The sequence below is a fragment of the Zea mays genome, chromosome 8 (assembly GCF_902167145.1).
Source record: "Zea mays cultivar B73 chromosome 8, Zm-B73-REFERENCE-NAM-5.0, whole genome shotgun sequence".
Lineage (NCBI taxonomy): Eukaryota > Viridiplantae > Streptophyta > Magnoliopsida > Poales > Poaceae > Zea > Zea mays.
The window spans coordinates 53,408,515-53,419,415 of record NC_050103.1 but is presented as its reverse complement, the minus strand read 5'-3'; the positions used below and the strand labels follow the sequence as shown (position 1 = coordinate 53,419,415).

At 49.5% G+C, this 10,901-nt stretch overlaps 1 protein-coding gene across 1 annotated transcript; it reads right to left on the bottom strand.

Moving 5' to 3' along the window:
- Positions 1-8,080: 8,080 nt before the first annotated feature.
- On the bottom strand, positions 8,081-9,402 carry LOC118473095 (MAPK-interacting and spindle-stabilizing protein-like). The gene is made up of 2 exons (XM_035961666.1): positions 8,455-9,402; positions 8,081-8,360 (listed from the first exon to the last, which is right to left on the bottom strand). The coding sequence occupies exons 1-2, from the start codon at positions 9,161-9,163 to the stop codon at positions 8,215-8,217; spliced, it is 855 nt and encodes a 284-aa protein (XP_035817559.1). The 5' UTR covers positions 9,164-9,402; the 3' UTR covers positions 8,081-8,214.
- Between the last annotated feature and the right edge of the window lie 1,499 nt (positions 9,403-10,901).

Here is a 10,901-nt window from a genome sequence, read left to right as displayed (position 1 = left end):
TTATAGGGGGCCTCGCGGACCGTCCGGGGTGCACGACCGGACCGTCCGCGACTGGCTCTGTCTGACATCTGACGACGCATTAAATGCAATATAGCCGTTGATATAGCCGTTACTGCTGACCGTTGCATTTTCAACCGTTGATCTACAGGGGCGGACCGTCCGGACCTGGCTCGCGGACCGTCCGCGCTCGGCAGAATGGCCCAACGGCTAGGAAGTGGTTGGTGGCTATAAATACAACCCCAACCACCTCCATTCAAACCATCCAAGCATTCCAACCTTCAACATTCAATACAAGAGCTAGCAATCCATTCCAAGACACATTCAAAGCCTCCATCTCTCCAAGTTTCACAATTGAGAAAAGAGATCATTAGTGATTAGTGGCTTGAGAGAGAAAGTGATCCGTGTGTTATTTGTCGCTCTTGTCGCTTGGCTTTTTCAATCGAGCTTTCTTTGATTCTTCATTGCGATCAAACTCATTTGTAATTGAGGCAAGAGACACCAATCTTGTGGTGGTCCTTGTGGGAACTTTGTGTTCCAAGTGATTAAGAAGAAAAGCTCACTCGGTCCGAGGGACCGTTTGAGAGAGGGAAGGGTTGAAAGAGACCCGGCCTTTGTGGCCTCCTCAACGGGGAGTAGGTTTGCAAAAACCGAACCTCGGTAAAACAAATCCGCGTGTCACACCCTTCATTTGCCTGCAATTTGTTTTGCACCCTCTCTCACGGACTCGTTTCTATTTCTAACGCTAATCCGGCTTGTAGTTGTGTTTATATTTGTAAATTTCAGTTTCGCCCTATTCACCCCCCCTCTAGGCGACTTTCAGTCACCTGCTCTGACAGAGCAATGGCTAGGCGCACCGGACAAGCTACAGTGCGCTGTCCGGTGCACCACCAGACTATCCGGTGTGCCGCAGAAAGCAGCAGCTTTTCTCCAACAGCTCTATTTGTGTTGGGGGCTATAAATACACCCCCAACCGGCCATTTCCAGGTGTGGGAGCCCAAGCAACATACCAAGGCATATTGTAGACATTTCCAAGTGCTCAAACACCCAAGTGCTCAATAGAATCACTCGGTGATTAGTGTAGGTGCTTTGCGAAGTGCTTAGGTTAGTTAGACCACATTAGCGCTTGCTCTAGGTGAATCCTAGTTAGTTGAGTGAGTTTAGACAAACCACACAACCTCTTGGCTCTTGTGAGGGTTGTTGTAATTGTACTGAGTGGGGCGAGAGTCTTGCGAGATCGTGACAACCGTGTTTGTGTCACGGCCACCACCATGTACCGGAGGGAACGAGGCCCGCGGCGTTTCAGCCAGAAGCTTGATAGTGGAGACGGCGGGGAGCGTCCGAGAGGAGCCAGAAGCGGAGCACCACTTGCGCGTGGAGAAGGCCCGCGACTCTCTACGGAGTTACTCGACCGAGGTGCTTGGCCCTCGTGTGGGCTTCCCTTTGCGTAGGGGCACCAACGAGGATTAGTCGGGACCTTGCGTGGTTCCGGATACCTCGGTAAAAATAATGGTGTCATCCACGAGAGTTTGCATCTCTACCTTGCTCTTTAACTTTCGCATTTATATTAAGAATTTAAGTTTCAATCTTGTTGTCGGGGACCATAATTAGGGGTACCCCCAAGACTCCTAATCTCAGCTGGTAACCCCCATCAGCACAAAGCTGCAAAGGCCTAATGGGCGCAATTCAGGTCAAGGCTCCGTCCACTCAAGGGAGACGATCTCGCCTTGCCCGAGCCCAGCCTCGGGCAAAGACAGCCGACCCAGGAGGATTCACGTCTCGCCCGGGGGTCCCCTCAAGCAACAGGCACACCTTCGACTCGCCCGAGGCCTAGCTCGGGCAGGCTTCGCGGAGAAGCAACCTTGGCCAGATCGCCTAGCCAGCCGACCGGATCGCAGGAGCATTCAATGCAAGGGTCGCCTGACACCTTATCCTGATGCGCGCTCTTTAGTCGACAGAGCCGAAGTGACCGCAGTCACTTCGCCCCTCCACTGGCTGACCTGACAGGAAAACAGCGTCGCCTGCGCTGCTTCGACTGCTGTGCCACCCGTCAGGGTGAGGCTGACAGCCGCCAAGTCCGACCTCAGGCGCCATAGGAAGCTCCGCCTCGCCCGACCCCAGGGCTCGGACTCAACCTCGACCTCTGACGACGGTCTCCGCCTCGCCCGACCCTAGGGCTCGGACTCAACCTCGACCTCGGACGACGGTCTCCGCCTCGCCCGACCCCAGGGCTCGGACTCAACCTCGACCTCGGACGACGGTCTCCGCCTCGCCCGACCCCAGGGCTCGGACTCAACCTCGACCTCGGACGACGATCTCCGCCTCGCCCGACCCCAGGGCTCGGACTCAACCTCGACCTCAGACGACGATCTCCGCCTCGCCCGACCCCAGGGCTCGGACTCAACCTCGACCTCGGACGACGGTCTCCGCCTTGCCCGACCCCAGGGCTCGGACTCAACCTCGACCTCGGACGACGGACTCCGCCTCGCCCGACCCCAGGGCCCGGACTCAACCTCGACACCGGAAGACGGTCTCCGCCTCGCCCGACCCCAGGGCTCGGACTCCACCTCGACCTCGGACGACGGTCTCCGCCTCGCCCGACCCCAGGACTCGGACTCAGCCTCGACCTCGGAGGAGCCTCCGCCTCGCCTGACCTTGGGCTCAGACCGACCACGTCGCAGGGGGGCACATCATTACCCTACCCCTAGCTAGCTCAGGCTATGGGGAACAAGACCGGCGTCCCATCTGGCTCGTCCCGGTAAAACAAGTAATGATGGCACCCCGCGTGCTCCATGACGACGGCGGTTCTCAGCCCCCTACGGAAGCAAGGAGACGTCAGCAAGGACTCGACAGCTCCGACAGTTGTGCTCCTACAGGGCTCAAGCGCTCCTCCGACGGCCACGACATCACATGAACAGGGCGCCAAAACCTCTCCGACAGCCACGTCGGCATGTACATAGGACTCTGGCTTCCCTCTGCTAGACACGTTAGCACATTGCTACACCCCCCATTGTACACCTGGGCCTTCTCCTTGCATCTATAAAAGGAAGGTCCAGGGCCCTCGTACGAGAAGGTGGCCGCGCGGGAGGACGGGCTGGCGCACAAGCTCTCTCTCTCCCTCGCGAACGCTTGTAACCCTCTACTGCAAGCGCATCCGCCCTGGGCGCAGGACAACACGAGGCCGCGGTTCCCCTTATTGTTCCCCCTTGTGCTCCGTCTCGCGCCGACCCATCTGGGCTGGGACACGCAGCGACAATTTACTCGTCGGTCCAGGGACCCCCCGGGGTCGACGCCGGCAGTTGGCGCGCCAGGTAGGGGCCTGCTACGTGTTGACGAACAGCTTCCCGTCAAGCTCCAGATGGGTAGTCTCCATCAACCTCTCCAACCCGGGACGCTGCTCCATTTCGGGAGTCTTGAGTTCATGTCCCTCGACGGCAGCTACGACATGATACTCCTTCCTCCGCCGCGCGACAACGACAATGGCGGCCGTCAGCTCGCCCGCCGGTGGCGGAATCGACGACGTCTTCCCCGCGTGACGGAAGAACAGCATCCGGGTCTGTCCCGTCACCTTCCCCGCCGATGGAGGAGGAGGGGCAACCATGGCCAAGCAGGAGGCGGCACCTCGTCGGCTGTCAAGCGAGTCGACGGTGCCGGCGCCCCAGCAGGGGACACGTCGGGCGTTGACCTCGCGTCTGAGACGAAGACGAGCGTCGTCTCCTCGCAACATGCCAACCCCAAGCTGACGGACGACGCCAGCACGCTCGCGAAGGACTTTCTTGGGCGTTAGCCTCGTACCTGAGATAACGGTGCACTCTGTGGCGGAACCACCCGAATTATTCCAGCTTAAGTGCCCAAGTCGCACCCTTAAGGGCAGCAACACACTTAAACAGGAATAACCCGTCAGCCCTCGGATCTAGTCCGATAAAGCCACTTATCCAGGATCAAATACCACTAGCTCACACGAAGGTGAGGCACAGAGAAATACAATAAAACATAATACCACAAATTTAATAAGTATCATTAGTGATTACATTATCGGAGTTTTAGAAATAATAACCATAAATTTTAATGCAGCGGAAATAACTAACGGAGAAAACCGAGTAACATGGCGAAGCCTGGCCACGCTACTCCTCTTGGTCCTCTCCTGCGGAAGCAGTAACTCGCTCGACCGTCTATCCCGGTGGCAGGGATGAAGGCCAAGTCACACCATCAACAAATCAACCTAAGAAGTACCTGCAAAAATTATGCCCAAACAAGGCTGAGTATACTAATACTCAGCTAGACTTACCCGGTGTGAGGAGTCTACTCCTCTACCTCTAGACATGCAGCTGTTTGGCTGAGGGGTTTGGTTTGCCAAAAGCACTAGCTGAGTCTAAAAACAAGTTTTAGCTTTTCAAGTTTTAGTATGATCCCTTTAAACTAGATGTGTACCTAGCTAATCATACATGGTATCAAACATTTTTATCAAACAACATCTTTTGCCAGTCACCTCATTTCCACTTATTACTCAATGTAGCAGCATGGATCAAGCAGTCTCATTAGCTGCGAGAAGCAGACGATTCGAATCGAGTTTTTATCCTTGCAAGGTAAACCTAAACACACGACATGTAGGGGCACTCCGTCCCCACACACATCAACCGTCCCCATCGATTCCCTGGCAACAGATCAGGGCTCACCGCCTTGGCGTACAATGCCTCACTGACCCCGACTGCCGTCGTGCAGTGACCGCACTTGTACCCACCATAACCTGAATGGGAGACCACGTCTCAGGTCGCGTGAGGGGATATGTCTGCGGGCAGGTTCACTCAGATACTAGGCTTACCGATTTACCATATTTCTCGGTATGTGTTTAGTACGTTCAAACGCTTGACTCACGGTCACTCAGATACTAGGCTTACCGATTTACCATATTTCTCGGTATGTGTTTAGTACGTTCAAACGCTTGACTCACGGTACCACACCTTAATCCTTATTCCAATTTTTATCCCGTAGACAACCAATCCCCATGGATTGTTGCCCACCAACCAACATCAATTATGATAAGAAAGTGGATACAACCAATTTCCTGACCTCGCGCGAGTGCTAGGAAAATCACTCGACTTCTACCGAGATCCTAATTAATAAAGCAGCTACTCGACTTAGCATGCTAGTATTCATCTCAATAGGATTCTTGAGATCATGCAACTAGGGTTTCAAACAACTCCTACACTTAAGTGCACAATCAATCCTACAATCATTAAGTATAGTAAAATAACATAAATAACAGGTTATGCATAAAATCGGGGCTTGCCTTTAATTTAACACTTAGATTGTGTTTGCTGGGGTGGCACTCGCTTGGCGAGCATCCACTGGTCAAGTCCATCATTCTTCAGGTCGTCCACCAACTGCATCTTGTGGTTGGCACCACATCACTTGCACGATCGTCATCTCTCTGTCCTAAATGAGATGCAAGATGCATATGTATGAATATACTGAAAGTAGCATAAAAGTAGCACAAGATATACAAAGACACAGTGGCGTACTAAACATTAATTAGTAAGACACTGCAACGACTATACGCAAGCGCTAGCTATTCGTACGTTATCGGCGTTCAACATTAACACCATTGAAAAGGCAACAATAATTTATTTATTTACGCAACACACTACGACATCACAAGTACGCGCATTTTGTTTATTTGGATACGACTTTTCATTAGTTCTCCTATTGATCGCGCAACAGCATCACCGACCACACAAGTCCAACCAAGACAACGTAAGCTCAAATACGACATAGGCATCAATAACTACGGAACTCCTATATCGCAATCACTAGAGAAAGGAACATATAAAACATGACACACACGCAATATTAAGCTTAGTCATGGCAACTCTACATTAATTAGGTGCTAACCAAGCAATTTTAGCAAAAAGGGTGAACTAGACCATCAAATGCGCACTCGCAGATTTTTGGGACAGCAACACAACAGCTACTTGTTTTAATCATAACTTTTCAAATTTTAACCCAAAAATAGCAAATTAAGACTTTCTGGAAAGCTTGAAAAGTGCTCTACGACTTTGGTATTGTCTTCACAACATGATTAAACACTTAGCAAGGTCGAATTATGCAAACACAGCAGCTCTGTCCAGATTTGGACAGATTCAGATTTGCAACTTAAAAATTCACAACTGAAGATTCAGACATCCAACCAAAATGATTCTAGATTTTCTGGAAAGGTAATAAGATTGTCTACATATTATTTATAAACATCTCAAGGTGATTCAATATTTAACTAAGGATAAACATCACTAAAAGACTTTGCTGTCCAGAACTGGACAGATTCATTCTTCATATTTGAAACATTCATAACTTAAGCTTCAGACCACCAAAAAGAGTGATCCAAGACTTTTTGGAAAGCTTGGCAAAAGCACTACATAACTTCTATAATCACCAAGAATTGATTCAATGTTTAACTAAATCAAACAACACAGTTTTCGAAATCTGTTCTGACGGTGGACAGAACACAGCAAGCAGTTTGTAAAATTCATAACTCTTAAACTATCAGGCCTGTGGTTATGAAATTTTAACACAAGCAAGATCAGAAAAGCATCTACAACTTTCTTATAACTACCATGAACAGATTGCAACATTAAATTGAACAAACGATACAGTTTCTGAAATCTGTACATAATTTGGACAGATTCAGTTACTGAATTTGTGAACAGCATAACTCCTAAACTGTCAGACCTATGGCTGTCAAATTTTAACACCAGCAAGATAATAAAGTTATCTATCACTTTTCTATAGCACATATCTATAGAAAACAGAATTTGGTTCATCAAACATACAGCACAACTAAAATAGTGCGTGCAGTCCAAAACAGCAATCAATAAATTTCAGCTTCTATATAATTCAAGAATTGCCTTGCTCTAGAGACTTGAATTATTCTAACACTTTACCATTTGTTAGAGTTAAAATAATCAACTGAGGACTAACAAGTAGACTCACTAATTTTTATCCATGCCATTTTGTATTACTAGCTTAATTGCACAACCAAAACTATACATGCAGGAATTTTTCAGCTTGCAAGCACAAGAACACTTAACTCAATCATCAAGCACAATCAGGGACAGTTACTACAAATTCTCATTTCCAAATTGCAATGATTTGGTTATCGAACACAACTATCACATGCTTATGTTATGTAAGTTGGTTTCCATGAAAGATACAATTTAATAATGTAAATTAGCATGTGACGATAAGTTAATTCTAAACTCTTTACCTCTCGCAACACATGATCATTTTGATGTCATCAAGGTACCACAACATCATATGAGGACATATGCATACTAGTTTCCAGTTTTACATCTACAACTTCTTTACTAGTTATTTTCAACCACTTAATCGGCATTGATCGAATTAAACCTCTAACTCGACAATTTGGGGCACCATAAATTTCAGAATTCTACCTAGACACCTAGCGTCACATAGAGAGTCTACTAATTAACTTGCAACCACTTGAAGTACTGGAAACACCTACATATAACAATTACTTAACGCAATTGAATTCCTCTATTTAACAAGAGTTGGCTAACACAGCATGAAAAAAATAGTAATTCATACACAAGTTCATATTTTTCTCAATCACAACACCATGAGACCAACAAAACTAGTTTCACCATTTTAGACATCTTAACTTAAAATATAGCTAAAAGTAATTCGATTAATTTTCTTAACTACTTTTCTATATTAGGTCACTTAACTCCCAATTAATCAACATACCATATTTCCTTTGACGCAATAGGTAGAGCACGACTACTTGTTTCTAACAATCTTTGGGTATCAACAATTAATTGTCTATGGTATTTATCCGACTCGAAAACATAGAGAAAGCGACGACCACTACGGCATGTCGTCACCTCATCTTAATCGCATAATCAATTTTAGCTTTACTGATCGAGTCTGCAGACTAACCGTTTAAACTAGTAAAACCTATCCTTCGCATCAAACAACACATCGCACATCTTCCTATCGAAACGTAAAAACATCCGAGTTCTTTTCTACTTCCTTTTTCTTTCGCCACAAACTTCAATCCATGCCAATACAATTTTTAAACACGCACCACATCGACCAATTTATACGAATCGACGACCACCAATCTCTAACTCGAAATCATGAGCACGACCATATTACGACCTACCGCCAAAACATTTCAACCACATCTATATAATTTATTAATCAAGTCAATCGAGAGCGACATGGCTCACCATAAACAAACCCAATCGGCGTTTGCAAGGACGACGGTGATTCCGATTTGTGCATCGCTACGACATCGACGAGCGTCGAGCGGCTTGCCTTCTCCACGCAAAACACGGGGTTATCTCCTCCACAAAAATAAAACAAAGCAGCACACATACATAATTAATCATAGGAAAATAATGTCGATGCGGAATCGAACAAGGAGCGTCGCGGTCTCACCGGGGTGAACGACGACGACAACGGAGCTGCGCAAAACAGCAAACACCCGGCGGGAATCCCGACATGCTGTTCGCTGCGCAGCAAACACGAGAGCGATGACTCGCGACGGGGAAGTGGAGAATGAACTGGAGGGTTGCTGCAGCGTGCGGCTTGCTGCGCATTTTGCCGAACAGCCGGCGGGCACCACGACGAGCAGCGAGGAAGCGGGCTCGCTGTTTGGGGAGGGAGAGTCGCGCAGAGGCGCTGCGCGGGGCGCCGACCATGGAGGAAATGGAGCTCCTGCTGGATTTCCATGGGAGAGTAGGGCGCAGGGAAGAATCGGCCATGGCAAGAGAAGTTTGGGGGAGGGAGATGCTGCTGCAAATTCTGGGCGCCAAGGAGGAAGAGCAGGGGGCGCCATGGGAGGGAGCTGCTGCGTCGCCATGGACAGGGAGGCAGCGCCATGAGGAAACTCGAGCTCGAGCCATGGGGAAGGGAAGGGAGCTCGCTGGGGCATCTCCTGCGCCATGGGAGGAAGCACGACGCCATGGCTGGGCGGCGCGTGGAGCAGGGAGCCTGCTAGTGGCCTTGCTGCCGTGAAGCAGGGAAGAAGAAAGGCAAAGGAAGAAGAAGGGGGAGGGGATGAGGAGCCGGACTGTTCTCCTGCAGGGAGCGAGCGCCAGGGAGGAAGAAGGGTAGAGGACGCCATGGACAGGAGCTCGACGGCCATGGGAGGAGAGGAGGAGCCGAGCTCCCTGCGCTGGGGAAGAAGGCCCCTCGCTGCGCGTGGGGGAAGAAGCCAGGGAGATGGAGCCGCTGCTGCTCCATGCGCCTATGAACGGAGAGGAGGGCGGCTGCAGGGAACCTGGACGCCAGGGGATTCCTTGCTGCGGGAGGTGCCGAGCTCCATGGGAGGAGAGCTGAGCTCCCAGCTGCCACCGTGAGGAAGAAGGAGGCAGGGAGAAAGAATGTGGCGGCTAGGGGTGTAGGTGAATAAAAGCCAAGCAAGGAAGGAGCACCTCTATTTATAGAAAATGGCTAGGGTTAGGGTTCTTTAGTGGGCCTAGTGGGCCGGGCTGGATTTGGCCCAAACACGTACTTGGGCCGCGCTAATTTATTTTCCCGAATAAAAATGTTCCTGCGGATTTCATCTCTAAAGAGAACAGAGCGAATCAGAGTTTCGGCGAACGGACAATTGAGCGATTAATTCGGCCGAGAGTTGGATTTGATTTTGCTCTCAAATAATTCCTCGCGCACTATTTTAGAAATAAAAGTTTCTCTCAGACTTCCGATCGGCTTCAGATTTTTAGTCGGAGAAATCGGATCGTGACATTTTAAAATCGCAGTCGATACGGGGTTTTGAGTTCGGTTCAGATATGAGATATTTGGCCGAGTCGAGTAAAAATTAATTAGAGGACGACATACTGAGTATTCCGTTTGCAAGTACGGATCCGAATAAAATAGTCGAACATCGATCGAAGTTCGAGGAATTAGACTAGGGCTCAGATCAAATAACAGCCGTCGAGAGTTTGATTAAATGAGCTTCAGATGAGATTTATAATTCGAGATGGATTATCGAGTTCACATTCGTGCCGAGACTTAAAAGTTTTAACAGGCTCCAAAATTGGCCTTCTATGAGATTGAATAATTCCGAATTCAGCGAACTTAGTTCTTACATTAGTTAAGTTCATGGGTTATGTTAAGAACGTGGGTATCGACGTTCTTAAGTTAAGTTCGTGGGCCCTAGCTAAAACCGTCGAACTTAACGAGTTAGGAACATGGGTACCCACGTTCTTAAGTTAAGTTTGTCGGACATGTGGACACCGTCGAACTTAATCCCGAAAACCTAAATCCAATCCCACGCGCGGCTCTCTCTCTCACCTCTCTCATTCCCACTCAAGCGCTTCTCTCTCTCACGAGCAGGCCGCGCCGCCGCCGCGCCACCGCTCTCTGGATCATCGGCCGCCCACCTCCTCTTCCTCCTCGCCCGCTCACCGGCCGTCCTTGCTGTGGTGCCACACGTTCAAGCAGGAGGCCGGCGACGGCGACGATGACCCGGCTGAGGCCAACTCGCGGAAGCGCGGGAAGGGCCCGCTGTACAAGCTCAAGGCGGCGATCCAGGGCCTTGCGAGATCTCGCTCCGCCGCTGCGGAGGTGTACGGGGGAGAGTACCAGTACCAGCGCGTCGTCAAGAAGGCGGAGGAGATATTCTTCTCGGTGAGCACCGCACTGGCCTCCGCTTGCGAATCCTTGCGGCGTGCCCCACCCTCACCAGTCACCACGCTTATCTGTTTGCTCACACACACACCTGAATGAATTGCCATGAAAGATCTGGACCCTGAATTCCTACGGTCCGGGATAGAGATTGTGGAGAAATGCGGTGGTGTGCCCCTTGCAATTAAAGTTATTGCAGGCGTCCTCCATGGAATGAAAGGAATTGAAGAATGGCAGTCCATATGCAATAGTAA